At 38.2% G+C, this 24,845-nt stretch overlaps 1 protein-coding gene across 1 annotated transcript in view; it reads right to left on the bottom strand.

Moving 5' to 3' along the window:
* MCCC1 (methylcrotonoyl-CoA carboxylase 1) overlaps positions 1–23,854 on the bottom strand; it is a 58,896-nt gene extending 35,042 nt beyond the window's left edge. Inside the window, exons 1-8 of the mRNA XM_028505050.2 lie at positions 23,602–23,854; positions 19,474–19,520; positions 12,851–12,987; positions 11,858–11,953; positions 8,732–8,853; positions 7,992–8,139; positions 7,783–7,904; positions 1,144–1,255 (exon numbers count right to left, since the gene is read on the bottom strand). Coding sequence (XP_028360851.1) covers positions 1,144–1,255; positions 7,783–7,904; positions 7,992–8,139; positions 8,732–8,853; positions 11,858–11,953; positions 12,851–12,987; positions 19,474–19,520; positions 23,602–23,690 — 873 coding nt within the window. The 5' untranslated portion in view covers positions 23,691–23,854. The remainder of the gene's footprint in view (positions 1–1,143; positions 1,256–7,782; positions 7,905–7,991; positions 8,140–8,731; positions 8,854–11,857; positions 11,954–12,850; positions 12,988–19,473; positions 19,521–23,601) is intronic.
* Positions 23,855–24,845: the final 991 nt, after the last annotated feature.

Consider the following 24,845-nt stretch of genomic DNA (forward strand, 5'->3'; position numbering starts at 1 on the left):
TGGTTCGATTCCTGGTCAGGGCACATGCCTGGGTTGCAGACTTGGTCCCTGGTAGGGGCACATATGAGGGGCAACCAATTGATGTTTCTCTTTCACATTGATATTTCTTTCCCTCTCTTTCTCCCTTACTCTCTCTTTAAACATAAATAAATAAAATCTAAAAAAAAAACATGTATGGTAGTCCCCCCTTATTCATCGGGGATATGTTTCAAGATCTCCAGTGGACACCTAAAACTGGAGATAGAACCACAGCTGATCTATGGTTTTTTTCCTGTACAACATACCTTTTCACTTAAAGGAAGCACTTATAGCTTCTCTTTGGCATATTCAAATTTCTAACATCACTATTCTTATACTTTGGAGCCATTGTTAAGTCAGGGTTACTTGAACACAAGTAATGTGACAGCTGATCTGGTAACTAAGACAACTACTGAGCGATGAATACGCAGGTAGCCTACCCTGCGTGGATACGCTGGACAAAGGGAAGATTCGCACCCCAGGGGGGATGGCGTAAGATTTCATCACCCTACTCACAACAGTGTATAACTTAAAACTTACAAATTTTCTGGAATTTTATTTTATTTTTGGAATTTTTGATTTAATATTTTTGAACCACAATTGACCAAGGTGGGGGGGTTACTACTGTATATAACCTTGAACAAGAAAAGAATCCTATGGCAGTAGCAGGTTCTGAAGAAATGTAAATCCAAAAGTAAGTAATCCTAGGAATAGGCCCTGACAGAGAAAACAACTTAAACCAGTCAAGAAGTAGGCTGGAAGAGACGGAAACAATTGTGAGGGGGCAAAATTTGTCAGGTAAGAGCAAATCTCTCTCCTCCACAGTACAACTGGATGAGGACCAATATATTTTAGCAACATCTTAGACGGCAGTCAAAATAAGTCTGCTTCATAGAAAATACATTTAATTAACCAGACTCTACCATTCCTTAAACATTCTGCTTAAATACAATTTAAAACCTGGATGGAAACACTATACAGCTGCTCACTTTAGGTCGGAGAAGAGTTTCCTAGAAACTCTCGAGATGGAACATGGCCCAGTGGGGACCTTACCCTGATACTACTGGGAAGTGGTTGTCCAGTAGGACTTTGGGAAGCTTACAAACCTCTTTACAAGGTCCTTACCCCTGGGGCTTCCTCAATGATTTTCTGATGCCTCCTCTGTACACTACAGTCCCTTTCAAACAAGTACACAGCATTGCCATGGTGATCACCAAACACCTGGACTTCCACGTGCCTGTTTAAAAGCAAACACACATTAATATACTTTGTTAAGGATGACAAATATCACATTCAATAAGCCAGACTATTGGCCAAGGTGACTAGGATTCTTCTATTTTTTTTTTAATAAATGAGATGGGACATTTTGACCTCAAAATAAAGGATTTGGATTTAGAAACTATAGTAAATCTTATTAACATCCAGTGAAAAACTTTCCATTTATTAGATAAACGTTGAAGAAAAAAACATGAAATAACTGGCAAATAAGAAAAGACAGAAAACACAGGAGAGTATATATTTATGACCTCAGAGTAGGGCCAGGTACAAATACAAACTGTTAAGGGAAATACTCATAAATCTGACTATTTAAAAATTATAATTATAGTCTTATTTTATAGATCCTCAAAAAGCCAATGGAAACTCTTTTGTGATCAGATTTTAAAAAACCCATTCTAATAGTCAGATTTTATAAACTGTGGCAGATTGAAAGTTAAAATGGCTCATCCAAAAATGTTAAGAAATAAATTAATATGGCTCATTAGTTTTTAGGACTATACTCGCATTAAATCATAAAAAAACAAAAAAGGGAGTATAAAATAGCAAAATTATGAGGAATCATGTTAAAAGTAAATACACATACCACTTATGAATACAAGGCTAACAGATCATCTGGTGAACACAAAAAGCGTTCTTCTCAGTAGGCCTACTTTGAACAGTCACACTGTAGTGTACCTCACACACTCACCATCTTAACATAGAAATGAGTGATCGATCGCAAATGCTTTCCCTGTCAATTTTTTAAAACAAAAATTGTCACACATATAAGAAAATTTTAAAACCCAGGAAGTCTTATAAATGTACTTTTCAGTACAGTGGTCCAGAGCTGATCCTTTTTGTTCACCCCATGAAGCACATACTTAAACCAATTGGTTTTATTTTTTTGATATATCATTTCTACTGGATACTCCACTTGAAAAAGTTCCCACCTGTCCAACACAACAGGAGCTGATTTTTTCCTTTTGTATTTGCTTCCTTAACCTTTCCTTCTCTTTTTATTTCTCCTTAAGTTATCATCACCAAATACATTCTTGTTATTGTTATTTTGAACAAACTGTTAACTGCGACATCAAATAATGGATTTTATTTTAGTTTCATTTATCCCTTCTCTAATGGTCTTTCTTTCTTCATTAGATCTGAATTTCTAAACTGTGTCATTTTCCTTCTCTTGGAAGAACTTATGCTATCATTTCTCATAGAGTAAGTCTACGGGGTTACAAATTCCCTCAACTTTTGTTTGTCTGAGGACATCTTTATTTCTCCTTCACGTCTGAAGGGTAATTTCAATGCATATGGAATTCTGTATAGTTTAATTCTTTTTCTTTCAACACTTTACATAGTTTGCTCCTCTTGATTCTTGCTTGCATGGTTTCTGTGAGTAGTCTGATGTAGGAAGGTGTTTCCCCCTCTCTGGCTTTGTCTAAGATTTTCTATTCGTCTCAGTTTTCCTGAAGTTTGAATGTAATTCTAAAATTTGATTAATGTCCTGGTCCCTACTTCAGTGTCTGTCATTAATTTTGGGAACATTTTGGCCATTATACTTGAAATAGTTCTCCCACTCTTTTCTCTCTTTCTTCTTGTATTCAAATAAGCACATATTAAACTTTTCATATTGTCCCACAGTTCTTGATTAGTTAGTTATATTGTATTTGCTTTCATTCTTATAGCTCTTTGTTTTTGTTTGGGAAGTTTCCATTGACATATGGTCAAAATCACTGATTCTTTCTTCAGCTGTGTCCAGTTTACTGGTGAGTCCATTAAATGCATTCTTTTTTTTTTAAAGGAAAGTGAGGAAGACTTTATTTTTTATCCTCACCCAAGGACATGCTTAGGGAGGGATAGAGGAAGAGATGTGAGAGAGACATCCATTGGTTGGGTCTCATACTCATCCTCTCTGGGGACCAAGCCCACAACCTAGGCATGTGCCCTGACCAGGAATCGAACCCATGACTTGTTGGTTTATGGAATGATGCTCCAACCAACCAAGCCATATAGGCCAGGGCTAATGCATTCTTCATTACTGTTAAAATGTTTTTTATTTCTAGCATTTTCTTGTTTTCCCTTAAGATTTCCAACTCTCTGCTTAAATTACCCATCTGTTCTTGCTCCATTACAGCTCTTAACATATTAACCAGTTACTTTAGATTCCATAGATAAACCTCAAATTTGTGTCATATCTCAGTCTAGTTCTGATGCTTGCTTTGTCACTTCAAACTGTGCTTTTTCTTGCCTTTTAGTATGACTTGTAATTTTTTTTAAAGCCAGATGTGATGTATCCTATACCGGTGTGGAGAGCAGGATCAATAAAATGGCATTGACAGAATAAAGTATATAAAACAAAATGGCATCACTCACGTCAACCAAGACGGCTGCCCGTCAGCCATGACACTTTGGTTCAAGAAGGAAACTACCTAAGTCATACCAAGCACCCTGCCAAATGTTTGCCAGAGCAACACACGGATGTGTCTGCAGAGAGAGCACACCTACCGATAGAGCTCTGGGGCCTCTTGGCCCCAGGCCATGGAATTTACCAGCTCAATCAGGTGCCAAGAATTTGGGTATAATGGAGGTGGACTTCAGAGTCACCACCAAGACAGCTGATCTCCTACACAAGAATGCTGCCCTCTGCTACTCTGAAGGCATCTGCCGCCAGAGGACCTGACCTAACAAGCACCCAACGAGGACACCGAAGACTCTGCCTTGTAAGACGCTGACACTTGCCTCTGTCTCCGGGATCTGAATGCAGCTAAGGCTCTTGGACTCAGGTTCATTAACGGGCTTTGCCCCCCTGTCGATTTGCTGTGTGTTTAATAACGTTAAGTTAGGACTGATTTAATGTTAAGTTAGGATTGATTTGTGTGTGAAACCTGCAATAATAAACAAAGGACATCACAGTCACCTGTGTTGGCTCATGATTATTTTTTGGTGCCAGGTAAGGAAGATTCCGGATCACTGGTCTGAGAAGGCAGGCATTCTGGGCCATTCACCTATGCCCTATGGCTCAGGCAGGACATCTGGAGTACTGACTTTCAGGAAACAGTGAATCACGACCACCCTTCAGGATCCATTCAGTTCCTGATTAGGCAATCATGAACTGAGATAAATAGGCCTCTAATGTTTTACAATGTATTAATCTGGCTTGGAGATAACGTTGAGTTTAATGTATGCAGTAGCTGCAGATGCCAGAGACTTCACTTTCCCCTAGCGTCCTTATTTTATTTTTGTTTTCTCCTGTTGTCTATGGGCTTCCCCAAGAACTGCTTCCTAACAGAGTCTGTGTCTGGCAGCCCTTTCAGAGGTAATCCACTGTTATTATACAGGAGCCCTGGTGACTTTGTAAGGTGCAGGGGAGGGAAAGTGTTCTATAATCTTATGATTAAATTTCAGTGTTTTAGTGGGTCTGACACTGCTTCAAAAGCCTTTAACTTTATTTTCACCCTTAGGTAAATCAGGCAGGTTAGAGGTTAGATTTGGCTAACTGCCCTTCTCCCAGAACAGAGAAGGTTCTGGCCAACTTTCTCATGGAGTGCTAGCCTTCATTATTGAGAATAAACTGCTCTGGGCCTATTTCGAAAGCTTACTCCCCTAACTCCAAAATTTTAGGAAATTTTGCTTAGATTTTCACTGTGAGAACCTGGTAGGGTTCCTGGCAATAAAACTAACTAAAATTTGGGGCGGCCCCCCTAATACTGGAGTCCAAGGAGTTTCTCACGATCAAGCTAGTCTACAAGGAGCCTCCATTAATTTGTCAAAATTCCCACTTAAGTGTTCCTACCTGTTTACGGGTCCAGCAGCTTTTGCTCCTGGTTACTGGTGTTGGCGGTGACTGCCTGTACGCACATGCCCGCCCAGATTTCAGGGTGGTGGCTTGCCCTGTGGCCTCGATTCTCTTCTGTGTCTAAAAGTCATGGACTTTCATTCTGTTCAGCTTTTTACCTGCTCTTCAGGTGTGACATCTTCTAAGCTCTACATGCTGGTGCTGAACAGTTTGTTTTTCAAATTCCGATTATAAATTCTACCACTTCTACTGACTCTCTCTTATCTTTTAGCTGCTCCAGGGAAGAAGACATTACAGCAGCGACTCCGGGTTCTGAAAGGAACATGTAGGGGCTGCATCAAGAGCAGAACACAGCTCTTACTCCAAGATCTCAAAAGTCTGAAACATTTTTCCCTTTGGCTACTTACAAAGAAAGATCATCGAGGATGTGTGTTTTCTGTTTTGATTCTGTAGTTATCCAACCACTTGTGTATTTTCCTTTTGCTGACTGATCTTTTCTGTTACTTGACTAACATAGAGTTTCCGGAGCACAGTGCCTGTGAACCAAGAGGTGTAGAAAATTCTAGCCACTCCAATCAGCCATGCTGGGGTCTGGCTAGTTCGGTAGATACAGCTGGATTCTACTGGGAATAGCTTTAAGTTTTCTAAAAGTTCTAATGTTTTTATTTTCCTATTTACATTTTAAATTCATCTAGAATATATATTGAATATGGAGTGGAGACAAAATCTGGTTTCTTTTGTTACCCTCCAAATAGTACACTTTGAAGGCTATTTTCAACCCTAGCCTTTCAGATAAATGCAATAGCTGATCAGATCTGCAAAACACCTTGGTATCTACTTTTCCCAGTTATTAGCATCTTGACAATTTTCTGGCACTCCATTAATTCAACAGGTAACTATTTAGTAGGATACAACATAGTATACACAGAATGATTATTGTGATATTAAAGTATTACTACTAGAAAATATGGCACAGAAATATATAGAAATGCTAATACTTATAGAATGAGATTATAAGTGACTTTGTTTTCCAACTCCTGTATTTTCCAAAAGTTTATAATGTATTCAAATTACTTCAATATTTCAAAACATATTGCTGATGCCTATCATGAAGAAAGTAGTATGCCAGGTAATAATATATAGGGCAAAAGTAAAAAATATATACTGGCAGATCCTTGATTCCCAGGAGCTTCCTAGTTATTGGGAGAATGAATTAGAATCTGAGGTAATATATAGTTAACATTTCACAAGGAAAGATTTGCAGCTTCAAAAATGTTGCAAGCATAGAGTTACAGTCATCAAAACAACTAGCTGATGTCTCCACAACAATTCTAACCCAAGAATATGCTAATTTGGACAGTCAGCTGATTCTTTCTGAAAGACGTGGAAGGGAGCCCTGCTTTTATCTTCAAACCTCCTGTCTTTTCCCTACTTTCCACCAATAAGTGCCATATATTGTACTCTCCTAATTAATTGGCCTGTTTTGAGGCTGACTTTTTTTTTTTAAACAAACCAACTCTAAACGAATTTCATTTATGGAGCCATACTCAGGGGACAGTTCTAAGCTTTGTGAAGTCTGAAACAAAAACAGTTTGGGGTCCCTCTTTAAAAAGAATACAAAATTAGGTACAGGAATTTGTTAGGGATTCATGCAAGTGAAGGGCCTGAAGCTTGGGTTCATGACAGTCAAGGTAAACCCCTCTCTGGCCATGGCCCCTAAATGAATTGGTCTTTGTGAAGTCACTTGACACACAGGACATCTGTACCTACACGTCTGTAACTACGTGAGTTACCAAACGTCTATAAGACAGGACACTTTTGTAATCAGTACCTCATTTTAAGCAATAGACTTGAAAATACAATTCCAGAAAGTGAAAGAAATTAGAAATTTGCATGTCATTTGTTATCGTGGTACCTGGAGAAGCAGTTTAGTGCAGTGGCTTAGAATGTGACTTTTGGAGTCAAACTGCCAAGTTTTTGAGTTGAAATCCAAGCTTCACTACTTTTTAGCTGGCAGACCTCAAGCAAGTTATGTGACTACTCTGTTGCTCAGTATCCTCACCTGCAAAATGGGAATATAGCCATCTAAGGGGTTCTTGCAAGAATTAGATTAGAATTAGGACAGCAAGATTAGTTAGTATACGTAAAATACATAGAAACGGACACATGGTAAGTGCAATATAAGTGTGAGCTGTTAGTATTGTTAACATATCACAATTACACTTTAATTTTGGTAACTATTTCCATTTTCTGAGCATCTCAACTGATGCTCATGGAGTTCTGTAAAATACAGGTTAATTTCTTACAAATTCTTTTTATTTTAAAAAGACCCTAACTTCTATCTAAAACTAATGAATGAACTAATGGCATATCAATATCATGGAACCATTAAGCTCAATAAAAAGAATGAGGCAAATCTATATTTCATGACATGGAAAGACGCCTGATACAATATTAGCATATAACATCATATAAGAGTCTATACACTGTTCTTCTGTATGTATGTTGTCTTCCATTTGTATATGTATAATTGTTTCTATTTACATAGACGATGCCCGGAAGTATGCATGCCATGCCTTAAAAGTAGATACATCAGGGTATAGGATTGGGAACTAATGTATTTATATTCTACTAGAACTTTGTATTTTATATAACATGCATGCATTTCTTTCATAGTTTAAAAAATCAGAAATAAAAGCTAAACCCACCTGGGTGTGTCCACAAACTTCTCAATCAGCATAGCATCATCATTGAAGGACTTCTTAGCTTCCCTCCGTGCTGATTCCAACTGCTCTTGAAATTCGTTTTCAGATCTAGCAATCCTCATACCCTACGATGCAAGGACAGTTATGACCACAACACAAGTGAAACAAAGAGGCCTGGCCCGAAACAGGAAACGCGGCTCACACAGCCTTACTTTCCCTCCTCCACCGCGGACGGCTTTGATCATCACGGGGTAACCGATTCGCCCGGCGTGCTCTCTCAGGCACTGGTCTGTTTGGTCCTCGCCGTGATAGCCTTCCACAACGGGTACTCCGGCCACAGACATTATGGATTTGGATGTACTTCAGGATTAAAAAAAAAAACAACAAAAAACAGATGCCCAAATTCTATGAAATATTTCATGTAAGAAAATACAGCCCAATCTATAAAATAGAATGGAACTTTTAAAAGAAGCATCCCATAAAGAACTATAGTCTGAGACAACAAATATTAATATAAATATTAAAATATCTGTTATTTTCCTCAATCTAGTTGTTTATCCCCCAAAATTAGCATATATTGATTACAAATATTAATTAGTTGAATATTTTCTGTGATTCACTGGAGTGGCAGATAGACAACTTATGCCTACGACAACAAAAGGATATTATCACTATGTGTACTATAGGTAAAACCAATCATTTTATTTATTTATTTTAAATTTTACCCACCTATCTTTAGAGAGGGAAGGGAGGGAGAAAGAGAGAGAGAGAGAGAAACATCAATGTGTGGTTGCTGGGGGCCATGGCCTGCAACCCAGGTATGTACCCTGACTGGGAATCCAACCTGCGACACTTTGGTTCGCAGCCCGCGCTCAATCCACTGAGCTACGCCAGCCAGGGCTAAAAACAATCTTTTAATTCACCTTGCTATTTAAAAGACATAAGCTCATACCTCTTAATACCCATGTCTCTAATTGCAGATGAAGGAGGACCTATAAAAATAATTCCTTCTTGCTTACATAGCTCGGCAAATTCCATGTTTTCTGAAAGAAAACCATATCCTGGATGGATAGCCTAGAAGTGAGGAATGAAAAGACAAATTTACTGGGTGCGGCGGCTGCCACTCTCCCCTGGGGAGCCTTCTCCCTCTGCTGGTGATGGGTACCCTACGGTCTCGATCAAAACCTGTTTCCAAACAGGTGTATGAACTCAAGTTCTGGAGCCTTACCTGAACCAGAAGAAATCTGTATTTCTTTTTATTGTGGTAACATATACATAACATGAATGCCCACTGTAACCACTGTTAAGTGTATACTTTGGTGGCAGTAAGTGCATTCGCAGTGCTGTGCAGCCGCCGCCACCAACCACATCCAGAACGTTTGCATCACCCCAGACAGAAACCTGTGCCCACCAAACATTAATTCCCCATTCACTGGTAACTTTCTGTCCTATAAATATTAATTCCTGTTTCTATGAATTTGTTTACTCTAGGAACCTGATATAAGGAGAATTGGGCAATACTTTTCTCCTTCGTGTCTACACATATTAGCATAATATTTCCAAGGTTCATCCATGGAGTAGCATGTACCAGAATATCATTCCTTTTCTAAGGCTGAATAATATTCTTCTGTATGTATATATTCCACATTTTGTTTATCATTCACCTATTGGTGGATGTGGATTATCTCCACCTTCTGGTCTTTATGAATAATGCTGCTGTGAACATGTATGCACATATATCTCTTCGAGTCCCTGCTTTAAATTCTTTTAAGTATCTATCTACAAGTGAAATGGGTGGATCAGACAGTACAGAAGAATCTGTATTTTAATTTGAAATAATACTGCTATTAGGGGAGAATGTTAAGGAATATGTGTAAGTAGGAGTAAAGGTAACAGGGATTTCTCAACTCTGCCTGGCTGTAAAGCTGGCCTAGAACTGAAACTGTGGCACTTAAAAGCCAAGAGGAACACAACTAGCACAATAACACCTCATCTATCTTCAGGGCACTCTATGTACATGTCACCCTTCTAAGCAAACAAACAAAAAACTAGGCAGCAAACAGAAAGTCATATGTTAAAGTCTGCATATACTTTAGTGAAAGAGAGCTTCCTGAGACTTTTGCCTAGTTATTTGGAAGTTGCTCAGTTCTAACAAATTTATTATCTGGCTTTCTGGCTCACAGAAGAGGAAAATCAGTGCCAAAGGACAGAATGTTTTCTCAGGGCAAGCATATTGCCAGGAAAAAGGAAAGAAACAGTAAAGCAAACAGCAGCTTAGGTTATTTAGTGAGGGAGGAAGCAACTCACCAACTTCCATAGTCTTCATGGCATTTTTGTTCTTCTACAATAATAATTATGTTATGTACCATAATTATAACCAAGTGAATGTAAAGAAAAAAGCTCTGCCAACCCTACTGCAAAATAGTTACATTCAAAGAACATTTCAAAATTAAAGGGGTAAGCTTCTGGTGCCTGGGGAATTCAAATGAATAGAAGAACCCACATTTTACTGAGAGCAAACAACAAAATTCTAAATACTGACTAAAATGCTGAAAGTCACATTTTGATGTCAGTTGGAATTTTGTTTCTTTTAAATCAATGTTCAATTTTAGACATTTTCTATGAAATGGTCAAATGTTATTTACACTAGACACAGTGGAAAAGGTCTACACTCAGTTCTCCCTGTTTTTTAACAGCTTTTTTTGAAGTACAATTTACAATATATGGTGTCATGGATTCAGTAAATTTATATAACTGTGCAACTATTACTACAACCCATTCTTATAACAGGACAATTCCACCACTCAAAAAAGTTCCCGGGTTCCTATGTGCCAAGCAACTTCCAGAACCAAGCAACTACTGACCTGCTCTCCCTATGGTTTTGCCTTTTTTTAGAAATGTTATAGAAATGGTATCTATCATACAGTACACATCGTCTTATGTGTCTGACTTCTTTAACTCAGTGTAATTTTCTGAGGCTCATCCATGTTGTTGCATGCTTCAGCAGGCCATTCCTTTTATAGAACCGACCCCACTACGGATATACCACACTTAGTTAATGTGTTCATCTGGGGTTTTTTTTCCAGTTCGGGCCCACAATGAACATTCATACAAGTTTATTTTTCATTTCTGTTGGGGAAATGCTCAGGAGGGCAACTGTTGGGTCAAAATACAATAAGTACATGTTTAACTTTTTAAAAACTGGCCAAACAGGTTTCTAAAGTAATTGGGCCATTTTGCATTTCTACCAGCAATGCACAAGACTCCCAGTTTCTCTACAGCCCGGCCGACGGTAGTATCATCATCAGTCTTTTTGATTCCAGGTGTTCTAGTGAGTACACAGAGCTACACTGCCTGTTGGGGTTTTGATATAGAGTGAACTGAATCTATAAATCAATTTGGAAAAAAACTGCCATCTTAACAACACTGGGTCTGCCAATGACATAGCTGTCCATTTATTTAGGACTCCTTTAATTTCATTCGGCAGTGTTTCACTTTTTAATACATTGGTCTTGAGCTGGTTTTGCTAATTTTGTTACTAAATATCTGATTTTGCTTAATACTATAATGAATGTAACTGTTTGCTTAATTTTATTTTCAATGTGTTGTCAGCTTTCCTTCCTTTGAACAGATATTTAATTTAATAAACTATATAAACACTCTCCCTTCAAACTAAAAAGAAAAGCACAGCTATCTACTTGCCAATGTAAAGTTCAACCACACATTCTGGGGATGACCCCAAGAAGTTTAATTTCTCTTAAGAAGAATAATTTAATATATCCAAACCATAGTACCCTTGAGCATTTTAATGGATTAAAAAGGAAAAACCCATACTACTACTGCCACCATGGGGCAATTTCCCTACCTTTCAGGCATATATTTAGCTGCCAATTCACCCTGGTGGGTTGCAAAATTGCAAGCCTATTTACATTGTTTTATTCCATAATGCTAATACGTTTTAACAGGAAAGATAGAAAACTGAGAATGGCTAAAAATACAAATGAGCTCTATAAATAATTTTGTGAAAATTGTGCAACACTTATTACTTTTGTATTGTAAACATCGTCATCACTCTTACCTGCACAGCAGAGATCTTGGCCACCTGGATGATTTTCTCCATAGAGAGGTAGCTCTGCTGAGAGGGAGCAGGACCGATGAAATACGCTTCATCTGCCTGGTTAAGAAACATCACATGTTGTAAAAAAAAAACCCACAGACCTACTACTCTAAACAGAACTGCTTCAGAGACATACTGTTATAAACGAAAGTGTTGGCTTCCCCAAAACAATAGAAAAGTACCAGCTCACATCTATGCTATAAAAGTAAGCCACTTCGAAATCTTTTGCATGAAGAGGATGCCAAAACTTGGTTTTATGTATATGTCACATACCAGAGTAAAATGAAAGTGGCTTAGGATAGAAAGCAACGATTCGTCACAATTTGAAATAGAAAAGTGGCTAGAAAGCCGCATGGGCCTGCTGTGCAATGCTGGAAGTTCCGGTGAAGCTGAGCACTGTGGACTTGTCAGTGCTTGGAGATTTGCTGTGGACATGAAGAAGGACAGCAGTTGAATTCACCCATGTCTGGATTCTGTCTGGTGAATAACAGCTAGTTATAATTGATAACACAAATCTCAGGGGAGTAGGGTCCTTTTAGTTATAATTTTCCAGTTGAGTCAAGTCTCTGAGACATTGGGTAACTTGTCTAGGACCCCTGGGCCAACAGTCAGAATTTGCTAAGACCAGAAACTTGATCCTTCTTCCTGTACACCAGGGATATGGATTTGTGCCACACAAGTGTGGCCCGTGCATCGGCCACACTCTATGAGCTGCTTTAACTAGTCCTCGCTGATGGGACCTTGCCTGTAAATCAACTGTATCACAAAGTACACTGTTCAACTTGTGTTATAATGGGCAAATGTTCCCAAGAAGAAATACTGAGCAGTTGAACTTAACCTACTAAAACACTGTTAACACTAGCAAATATAAATTATCTAGCTAAAGAATCAAAATACTGACACACTAAACAAATACGATCACTTATAAAATTTGACTTCCCGTTGTTAACATACCATGTCTACGTGCATGGAATTCCTGTCAGCCTCACTGTAAACAGCCACGGATTGCACGCCCATTCTTTTAGCGGTCCGCATCACCCTGCAGGCAATTTCTCCTCTATTGGCAATGAGGACCTTGGTAATGTTTCCTCCTGAAACACCATAAAAACCACAGAAGGAATGTTACTGGGGAGCAAGGAATGAGAATGCAAAATAAATATTCTGTGATATTAACAAACCGATAAGCATTTATGTTGGTAAAATCAGCATAACAGAGCCTAAAATAACCATTTTAACTAATATTGGAGTGTATTTTTTTTTCACTGAAATTCAAGATATCTGTATTAACATAAACTCTTAAATTACTCAGATTTTTCAACTTAAAATAAACACATGCTTTGTTATACCAAAGACCAAAATAAACAAAAAACCCCATTATAGTTAATAGTAATCTTTTTAAAATTTTATTTTTCAATAAAATTGAAAAATTAGAGTTGACATTAGAGTTGACATTAAATATTGTTTTATATTAGTTTCGTGTGAACGGCATAGTGGTTAGGTGACTATATAATTTACGACGTAATCCGCTGACAATTCAAGTCCCCACCTGGCACCATACTTAGCTATTACGATATCACTGACTATACTCCCTGTGCTGCACTTTATCCCCATGACTGTCTGTAACTACCCATTTGTACCTCCCAATCCCTTTACCTTTTTTACTAAGCCCTCCAACCCCTTCCCACCGGGCAACCACAAATTTGTTTTCTACCCCATGAGTCTGTTTCTGTTTTATTTATTTATTTATTTTGTTCTTTTAAGATTCCTCATTTAAGTGAATTTGACTTTCTCTGTCAGACTTATTTTATTTATTACACCTGTATGGTCCATTCATGTTGCAAATGGTAAAATTTCATTTTTTTTTTATGGCTGAGGAATACTCCACTGCATCAATGTACCACTTCTTTATCTACTTGCCTGCTGATGGACGCCTGGGTTGCTTCCATGTCTTGGTGACTGTAAGTAATGCTGCGATGAACATAAAGGTGGATGTATCTTTGTGAATATTTTGTATTTCCTCAGATATACACCCAGAAGTGAAACTGATGTCATAACTTAGTTCTACTTTTAATTGTTTGAGGAATGTCCATACCGTTTTCCATAGTGGCCACAGCCATTTGCATTCCCACCAATGTTGCACGAGGGGGTTCCCATTTCTCTATGTCCTCACCCAAACTTGTTGTTTGTGGATTTACTGATGATAGGCATTCTGACAGGTGTGAAGTAATGTCTCTTTGTGCCTTTCATTTGCATTTATCTGATGGTTCATGACATTGAGCATCTCTTCATGTGTTTAACAGCCATCTGTATCTCCTCTGTAGGGAAGTGTTTGTTCAGGTCTTCTACCCACTTTTTAGTTGGATTGTTTATTTTTCTGGTGTTGAGTTGTATGAGTTCTTTATAATTTGGGTATTAACCACTTATTGGACATATTATTCATGAACATCTTCTCCCATTCAATAGAATATCTTCTCCATTTTTGTTGATGGTTTCCTTTGCTGTGCAAAAACTTTTTAGTTTGATATAGTCCATTTGTTCATTTTTTCTTTTGTTTCCCTTGCCCAAGGAACTAGACCAGAAAGAATATTGCTAAGAGAAATGTCAGAGTTTACTGCCTATGTTTTCTTCTAGGAGTTCTGTGGTTTCAAGTCTTACATTTAATCTTTAATCCATTTCAAATTTATTCTTGTATATGATGTGGGGTGATCTAGTTTAATTTTTTTGCATGTATCTGCCCAATTTTCCCAACACTATTTATTGAATAGACTCTCTTTACCCCATTGCATGTTCTTGACTCTTTTGTCATAGATTAATCGACCATACAGGCATGGGATTATTTTGGGGCTCTCTGATCTGTTCCATTGATTTATCTGTCTGTTTTTATGCTAGTATCATGCTGTTTGGATTATGATAGCCTTTCAGTATAGTTTAATACCAGGACACATGATTCCTCCAACTTTGTTCTTGTTTCTCAAGGTTGCTGTGGCTTATTGGGGTCTTTTGGGGCTCCATATAAATTTTTGGATTATTTATTCTAGTTTGTGAAATATGCCATTGGTATTTTGATAGAGATTGCATTGAATCTATTGACTGCTTTGGGAAGTATGGACATTTTAACAATGTTAATTCTTCCAATCCATGAGCAGGGTACATACTTCCATTTATTTCTACCTTCTTCAATTTCTTATAATTTTCCAAGTAAATGCATTTTACCTCTTTGGTTAAATTTATTTCTAGGAATTCTTTTAAATGCAATTGTAAATGGGACTGTTTTCTTCTCTTTCTGATAGTTCATTATTGATGTATAAAAATGCAACTGATTTCTGAATATATTGTGGCCTTCTAATTTACTGAATTCATTAATGAGTTTCAATAGTTTATGTGGTGGAATCTTTAGGGTTCTCTATATATAGTCTCATGTTATCTGCAAATAATGAGTTTTACTTCTTCCTTTTCAGTTTGGATGTGTTTATTTCTTCTTGTCTGATTACTGTGGCTAGGACCTCCAGTACTATGTTGAATAAGAGTGGTGAAAGCAGACATCCCTATTTTCTTTCAGATTTGAGAAATGCTTTTAGTTTTTCCCCATTAAGTATGATGTTAGCTGTTGGTTTGTCATACGTGGCCTTTATGTTGAGGTATGTTCCCTCTATCCCCACTTTTGAAGGTTATCAAAAATGGGTGCTGGATTTTATCAAATGTTTTTCTGCATCTGTTGAGGTGATCATATGATTTTTATCCTTCATTTTGCTTATGTGATGTATCACATTAATTGGTTTGTGGAAGATGAACCAACCTTGCATCCTGAGAATAAATTCCACTTGATCATTGTGTATGATCATTTTTTTTAATCTTTTTTTAAGAGTTTATTTATTTATTTTCAGAGAGGGAAGAGAGGGAGAAAGAGAGAGAGAGAAACAATGTGCGGCTGCTGGGGGTGATGGCCTGCAACCCAGGCATGTGCCCTGACTGGGAATCGAACCTGTGACACCTTGGTTCGCAGCCCGCGCTCAATCCACTGAGCTACGCCAGCCAGGGCAATTTTTTAAAATATATTACTGAATTTGGCTTGCTTTATTTTTGGGGAGGATTTTTGCATTTATGTTCATCAGAGATGTTGGCCTGTAGTCTTTTCGCAATGTCTTTGTGTTGTTTTGGAATCAGGATATGCTGGCCATATAGAATGAGAATAGGAACTTTTCCTCCTTTTGAATTTTTTGGATTAATTTGAGGATAGGTGTTAAATCTTTTTTGAATATTCAGTAAAACTCAGCTGTGAAACCACCTAGTCCAGGACTTTTGTTTGTTGAGAGGGTTTTTTTTCTTTCTTTCTTTTTTTTAATGATTTGATTTTGCTGGTAGCAATCACCTGTTCATATTTTTTTCTTGATCCAATCTTGGAAGATTGTATGGTTTTAGGAATTTATCCATTCCCTCCACATTGTCCAATTTGTTGGCATATAATTACTCACAGTATTTTATTATAATCCCTTGTACTTCTGTATGTCAATTATCACTTCTCTTTCATCTCTCATTTTATTTATTTGGGTTCTCTCTCTTTTTTTCTTTATGAGTATGGTTAAAAGTTTGTCAACCTTGTTTCTCTTCTCAAAGAGAAAGCTCTTGGTTTCATTAACCTTTTGTATTTTTTATTTACTCTATTTTGTTTACTTCCATTCTGACTTTTATTATTTCCTTCCTACTTACTTTGGGCTTTGTTTGTTATTATTTTTCTATTTTCTTTAGGTGTAAGGTTGGATTGTTTATTTGAAATTTTTCTTGTTTGTTAGGATAGGCCATTATTGCTATGAATTTGCTCTTAGGACTGCTTTCACTATGTCCCATAGGTTTTCTGTTGTTTTGTTTTTATTTTCATTTATCTCAAGTTATATTTTGATTTCTTTCATTTCATTATTAACTCATTGTTATTTAATACATGTTATTTAGCCTCTATGTGTTTGTGTTTTTCAGTATTTTTTCTTGTAATTGATTTTTAGTTTCATACCTATGGTCAGAGAAGATGCATGATATTTTAATCTTCATAAATTTGTTGACATTTGTTTTGTGGCCTAACATGTGGCCTATCCTGGAAAATGTTCCAAGTACATTTGAAAAGAATGTGTGCTACTGTTTTGGGATGAAATGCTCTAAAAATTACCCTCCCTGGGTGGCTTACTTGGTTGGAACATCATCCTATGTACCAGAATGCTGCAGGTTTGACTCCTGGTCAGGACACATACCTAGCTTGTGGATTTGATCCCCAGCTGGGGCATGTATAGGAGGCAACCAATGTTTCTTTTACATCGATGTCTCTGTCTGTCTCTCTCTCTCCCCCTTCCTCTCTCTCTAAAATAAACATGTCCCTGGGTAAGGATTAAAAAATAACTTAGTAAAGTAAAAATATCAATTAAATCCATCAGGTTTAATGTGTCATTTAAGGCTGTGGTTTCCTTATTGATTTTCTATCTGGAAGATCTATCTATTGATTTCAATGGGGTACTAAAGTCTCCTTCTATGACTGTCTTGCTGTTGATCTCTCCCTTTATGTCCATAAAGATTTGCTTTATATATTTAGGTTGCTCCTGTATTGGGTGTATAAACGTTTACAAGGGTTATATCCTCTTGTTGAATTAATGCCACTATTTTTGTGAAATGTCCTTCTTTGTTTATTATAGCCTTTGTTTTAAGGTTCTATTTTGTTTGATATAAGTATTGCTATCTCAGCTTTTTTTTCATTTTCATTTGCATGAAATATCTTTTTCTAACATTTTACTTTGTTTGTGTGTGTTTTTCAATCCAAAAGGGATCTCTTTCAGACAACATATACACAGGTCATTTTTTTATCCATTCAGCTACCCTATGTCTTTTGATTGGAGCGCTTAATCCATTTACATTTAAAGTGATTGTTGATAGGTACACAGTTATTGGCATTTTATTATTCCTATTAATGTTCCTCCTTCCTTTTTTCCCCCTCTTAAAGAAGCCTCTTTAACATTTCCTGTAATACTGGTTTGTTGGTGATGAACTCCTTTAGCTTTTTCTCCTCTGGGAAATTTTTATCTCCCCTTCAGTTTTAAATGACAGCCTTGTAGGGTGCAGTAGTTTTGATTGTAGGTCCTTGGTTTTCATCACTTTGAATATTTCACACCAATCCTTACTGGCCTGAAATGTTTCTATTGAGAAGTCAGCTGAGAGTCTTATGGAAACCCCTTTGTAGGTAACTGTCTTGTTTTGCTTCTTTTAAGATTCTCTCCATCTCTGACCTTTGCCATTTTTATTACAACATGTCTTGGTGTGGGCCTCTTCGGAGTCATCTTGTACAGGACTCTGTATTTCCTGGACTTATGTGTGCTCTTCTCTCACCAGGTTAGGGAGGTCTTCAGTCATTATTTCTTCACACAGGTTCTCAATCCCTTGCTCTCTCTTTTCCTTTTGGCACCCCTATTATGCAGATGTTCTTACATTGTATATTACCACAGAGATCCCTTAAACTATTTTCATTTAAATTTTTTTTTGCTTTCTGCTGCTCTGATTGGGTGTTTTCTGCTACCTTGTCTTCTTAATCACTGACTGGACCCTCTGCTTCATCTAATCTGCTATTGATTCCTTCTAGTGTATTCTTCATTTGTTATTGTAATAATAATTAAACTTTAAATAAGTACTTTCCATGCTCTAGGTCCTGTGGTAAAAAGGCTCAATCTGGTCTTAAACCTTCACAATCATCATATGAAAAAGATACTATTATTATAATCTTAATTTTTAAAATGAGGAAATTAAGATTGAAAGAGATAGTACTTTCCTGAAATTATATAGCTAAAGAAACGATGGGTTCAAGATTTGAACCCAGATTAGCTTCACTCCAGAATCTGAGCTTTCGGACACTCTGCCCCACTACCTCTATCACTCTGAGCCCAGGGATGTGTGGTCCCCCTGCCACATAAATGAGTATTGCACCAGTCTGCTGTTGTAAGTGCTGTAATGGTATGATATTTTATTGATATAGGAAATTCACTTCCATCATTACACATGAAATAAATGTACTTTGGCAGTTCATAATAGTGATTTTCAAAAAATAAGGCTTTGTATAGTTTAAAAAAATGTTTTTCAACAAGGATCTATAAAGTCCAAGAGAAGTATTAGGTGTATTTAGTGGGGTGGGGGAGGGTGTTTCACCAATGAATCAGAAGTTATATTTAAATATGTTTTATAATTGGGAATTCCATGTAAAGTTTTATTTCAAGAAAAAGGTCCTGCTATTTAAAATGCATATTATAAAGCATTGATTTAGATAGTTATGTTTTTCCCATTCAATACACTATGAGAGTCAGGCAAAAATAACATAAATACAAAGTGTTCTCCATATTTCTCTACATATTTTAGACTCAACAGCAAGAGAGTTGACATGAAACAGGTAAAAACCATGACTCAATACTTACTAACAAAATTATAACGAAAATCCAGAACTTCAAAAGCATCTGAGAACCATTTCTATTATGTGCAAATTAAGGGATTAAACATTTGTTTCTTAGTTTACAATCTGAAGCAAAGCAAAGTAGTACAATAAAAACTTTTAATACCTGTAGTTGTTGCATACGTCATGGCTCTTTGCTTCCAAGCCCATCTCCTATAAAATGAGTCCAAGTGGAGTTATAATTAAACAGGATATGCAAGATCAGTCAATATTCTTTCAAAATAATCTAAATATTTAAAAACTTGAAATCAAGTCTAGATATGACTTTAGTTAAACTGTAAGCCTACAGGGTGATTTATTAAGGCATTCTTTGTGGAAAGATAACTAATCTACAAATCAGGAGTTACAGTTCTGGCTGTCCTCCATGGCAGTGTGTGTCCTTGAATGAAGCATTTAACCTGCTTGCTCCTGAGACTGGCATATACGAGCACAGAGTCAAAGATGACTGCCTGGAAAGCCAAGGTGCTGCAAGATCATCTAGTGCAGCTTTTTTCAAACTTTTTCTTTTTTGGCTAAAATCCAAAGTAATAACTGTATTTGACTTCACAGCCAAGTGCACACACATACAAAACAGACCCTTCATAAAAGGAGACTTTCCCTGCATTTTGTTTCTATTCTATTCAGCTCTATTCTATTTTATTAAGTAAAATATACTGGTCAAACTACAGTTTGAAGAAGACCTGTCTAACTCAACCCTCTGACAAGACAGGTTTGACTATTTAGGCCAGAAGAAGTGAAAGGGAGGAGCTGAACAAGGGAAGCGGGAAGAAAGCTGGCTATGGGACTTGCCGAAGGAGCCACCCACTGACCAGCTGCTGGTGATGCCCTGCATGTCGCTTTGCGTCAGCATTTCTCAATGTTTTGTTTTCATTATCACTCCCTAGAAAATTTAAGTACTAAGGAATAAGATTTTTATAGTAGGCGGGGTTGAGGTTTGAAGGGCCACAAATTATGGCACTATCAATTAAAAAAACACCACAGGCCTGAAATGGCTTCACTTGTGCTAAAGCCCACAATACCAAACATAGACTTAGTACCTGCTCTAACTGGTGCTTCAACCTCTCCCAGAAACACAATCTTAATCAATCTGGAATTTTCTGGTCAGCATCAGTTCCATCCCCTCCACCAATAGAATGAAGAGGCAACCTACATGATATAAACCCTTGCTGTTTCCTTCCTCCCAAAATAAGATGTCCTGGTCTAAGAACAATCCCTTTTTTTCATCCCTTGCCCCACCCTTCTTCCTACTAAAAACAAAAACAAAAACAAAAACCTTCTATTTTATACAACCCCTAGAAATACCCTTGTAGTTGCTAGGTGGAATTTTGGTTTTTAAGACACTTAAGATTTTTTTCACACTCTCAAGAACCAAATGTTTTTAAGACAACTTATTGGGGGTCAGGGCAGGCAGCCTCAAGGTATCATACAATGGCATATTGATTATTTTGAATTAAAAGTAACTTGAGAAGCAGCAGGTGTCGGAGTAACTCTCTGACTCCCTTCTGTCTCTCTAAATGCAGGAAATAAATCTCTTCATGATAGCTGCCTTACCTGGAGCAGAAGTCTGCCACCCCAAACTATATCTCTTTGGCGATATTGATCACTTTAGGCTGGCTAATTTTAAGAAACAGCAAACAAGGGAGAAGCTCTGAAAACCTAGTGGAAGTTACCCTTTATAAGAGGACATTTACATTTGTAAGAGAACTCTCCACTTGTAAGGTTCTTTCCCTCACTGCTTGGGAAAGAAGATATCTAAATCTCTACAAGCCCTTATCTGTGGAGGTGTGCAAAACAATCTCACCATTGTTTACTGTATTTAATCCCTCAACTGGCTCACCCTACCATCTTTAGTCTGGAGTGAAGGTGGTATTTAAAGGGATGGCTTCCCCCATTTTGGTAAGTTTCTTAGTTTTCCTGTGTTTCTCCAATGTACACAGGAGGTACACTAAATGTGTTTTTCTCCTGCTAATGGGTCTCCTGTCAATTTATTACTTGAGCCAGCAGAACCTTGCAGGGTAGAGGGAAATTTTCCCTCCTCACGACAGGGCAATCTATACACTTACTGCCGCACGAGGCACCCTCATCCTGATGTCGCCCTCTGGGAAGGACTGATGGGAAGACCCACGGCTTTACCACCAGACTTCCCCAAGACGACCTCCCCAAGAGGCTACTGCTTTCCCATGTCTTTGCAATTCAACTGATCTCACTTTCTTGGTCTTCATGGAAGGGGAATCAACTTTCCTGATCTTTACAAGGTATTTTCTAGTTCACAGCATCTTCCCATCACATTCTTCAGGTAGATTTCTGATAAGATTCAAGACCCATCCTGGGTAGATGTGTCTATAAAATGGCTGCATTTTGTTAAATACAGCTTAAGATTCTTAAATTTCAAAGCCATGGCTGACCTAAAGTTTTGTTCTGCCATTTCGCAGTGAACACAAACAACTGAACACACACATCACTTAACTATAATCCTCTATCCCAACAATGTTTTGATTGATTGATTCCATTTTTCACCATTACCTAAGTTACAACTGAATGGCTTAAAAACCAAGATTAAGTTACTTCCATGAGATAATTCCACCCTATCAAGATAACTTCTATTCTCACTTTTAAAATTCTATCACTAGATTTCTTTTCTCAGAGTTACTAGAGAATCATAATATAAAAAGAAATGTAAATGCTGTCTACACTGATAAGGTCTTGAATTCTAGATGCCATCACAACTCTAATACTTTCCAGGTGACAGCTACTTGAGATAATTCTATATATAAGGTTTAAGAGGGAGAGGGAAGAGAGAAAATGTGTCTGCATAGTATTATGAAAAGCCCTGGAAGCTTAAGAAAATAAAACTCAGGAGAAAGAGAAGAACACTAACACTGCTTTTACTGTCTTACTTCGCTCTGGGGTGAGTCCTACAATTACATAACTGAAAATCCAAGGCATCTACAGTAGCTTGTGGAAAACTAAAGCAAACAAGAAACTTGATCAAAGTGCTTGAGTCTGCAAAGGCTATACCTACTGATGATTCATATGCACCAGATCCTGTTTAAGCCTCTTTCCACGCATCATTTAATTTGTACAATCCAAGTACTAGTATTATCTACTATAGGTACTAGTATTATTACCTCCTCCAAGGTCAGAAAATTGAAGCACCGAGATACTAAGTAACTTGCCCAGGGTTGTTCTCACAACTAGTGAGTAGCAAACGGGAAGGAAATCCCTGACTTCTGAGTCTGTACCCATACCGTCTTTCCAGAATAAAGAAGAATGATGATGATGATGATGATGATGCAGAGGAGATGAAGAAGCATACTACCTGGCCCTGACCTGGTAGCTTAGTTAGTTAAAGCTCTGTCCCTATATGCCAAGGTTGTGGGTTTGATCCCTGGTCAGGGCAAATACAAGAATCAACAAATCAATGCATAAATAAGTGGAACAACAAATCGATGTTTCTCTTTCTCTAAAATCAGCAAATTAAAAAGAAAAGAATTATAAATAAGAGGAGGAGGAGGAAGGGGGGAGGGGGGAGGAGCCTACTACCTGGAAGCATGAGGGTATCTTCACTGCATGAGTTATTGTCACCAAAGCTTAAGCTCAAAATTTGAAAAAGGTGTGGAATCTGGTTAGTTAGCCAGAGTGCGTCATCTGATAGCTTTGTTTAAACTCGCATACAGAGCTTTTGCTATAAAACAACTTCTCAGCCCTCTGGAAGGTAAACTGGCTTTTGTTAACTTGATTCCTTCCAAAAGTCAGAAAGCACTCCAGCAGCCTTTGTCTGAACTGGACACCTACTGGGGAATAGCTGAACCAAAAGGGACTTTGAGGACTGCCTGTCTCCATCACTTATTAATTGTGTTATCTTGGGCAAGTCGTTGACTCCTTTGGGGTCACTAGAACCTGGATTATAAAGACCCGTCCCCTGCCTCTCCATCCACAACCCCCGGCTGCACACACACGCAGGGAATGCAGTGAAAGCATAAGGTAAACGATTTGGAGCTGTAAACGCGTTATCCCAGCCCTTCCAGCAAGGGGAGCAGGGGATGGCAGGCCCAGCTGCATCCACCCCTCCACCACTCCTCACAAAAGGAAAAATAGGGGCAAACTGGCGATCGGGGGTGGAAAAGGGGAAGGGGTAGAAGAGGGAGGGACTTAATCTCCCCTAGATACCCGTGGGGACGTCTCCCTCTCGAAACCCGGACAGAAGGCAGAAATCTCTGAAAGAGGCACCTACCTCGGCGGCCGCATCAGGCAAGGGAACCGCTGCCATTGGTTCCTCTCCGCCGCCAGCAGCAGCACCGACACCGCGGAGATCGCCGCCATGCCCCCGCAGCCCCAAGGTTCTCTGACTCCTAGGCGCACTCCAGCTGTGCCGCGCACACCAGCAGCGGCCCAAACGTCACACTGCAAAACCTCAGCTCCTTTCCGCAGGCCCTTGTCCTCCGCGGGCCACCGTCTGGGTCCAAACCCTGCAATGGGCCGATCCCAGTGTGGTGGGCGTCTCCTCCCAAACCAATCAAAAAACAGAGCAGAGCTTCAGTGTGGCAATTGGCCAATCGGGCCACGTGCCCGCGGAGGTGTGGTCCTGGTGTTTTCCTTGGAGCCACGCGCCTACTCGTGGAGGCGGTGCCCCTTCCTCCTCCTCCTGAGGACCCGAGGTTTCAGACCTTTCTTTCTTCCCACCCGCTGCGGGATTTCCCTCTCGTTAGGCTTCAGGTGGAAGAACTTCCCAGGTGATCGTTATCATTAGAGCTGCAGGGAAGTAGTGAAGAAGTCACGCGGCAAAAGTCAAGTGGGGTAGAAAGCAGGATACAAAATTCTCTCGTGTTCTCAAAAAATGAAGAAAAGACTAAAATAAAATAAATAGCAAAACTAAAATATGTAAAACCGCTTGAGCTTTTGAAAACTTGTTTTGACTGACTACTGGGAAAAAGAGGAGGTCAAATCGAAATTGCAGAATATCTAGAAAGTAAACATACTGAAAGCCCTACGTGTAGGTGCTTATTTGGTTTAGCTGAAGAAGCGCTCAAAATTCAAAGTGAAAGTAAATGAAACATCCAATTCAAGAGTTAGAAAAAAATACAGAAATAAACATAAAGAAAGCAGCATAGAAAAATTAGTAAAGATAAAGGAAATAAATGAATTAAGAAAACTAGTATTAAATGAGTAATAATTCCAGGGATTTTTTTGGGGGGGGGGTACTGATAAAACAGATGCTTAACTAATCTGATCAGAAGACAGCGGGGGGGGGGCGCGGGGTCGCAGGTGTGTGAACAGTTGCCACAATTAAACATAAGTTGGAAAAATCAGATCTAGAAAAATTATATATTTGTAAGAAGAGACTAACTTTGCTCAACTTCAAACAAATTAAGTTGAAAACCTGAATGAAAAGGATGCTGGTGCAAGAAAATGCAATTTACCAAAACGGACCCTGGAAGAGATAGAAAAGCTGCTCAAACAATCACCATAGAAGAACTA

This window comes from Phyllostomus discolor, chromosome 2, assembly GCF_004126475.2.
Source record: "Phyllostomus discolor isolate MPI-MPIP mPhyDis1 chromosome 2, mPhyDis1.pri.v3, whole genome shotgun sequence".
Lineage (NCBI taxonomy): Eukaryota > Metazoa > Chordata > Mammalia > Chiroptera > Phyllostomidae > Phyllostomus > Phyllostomus discolor.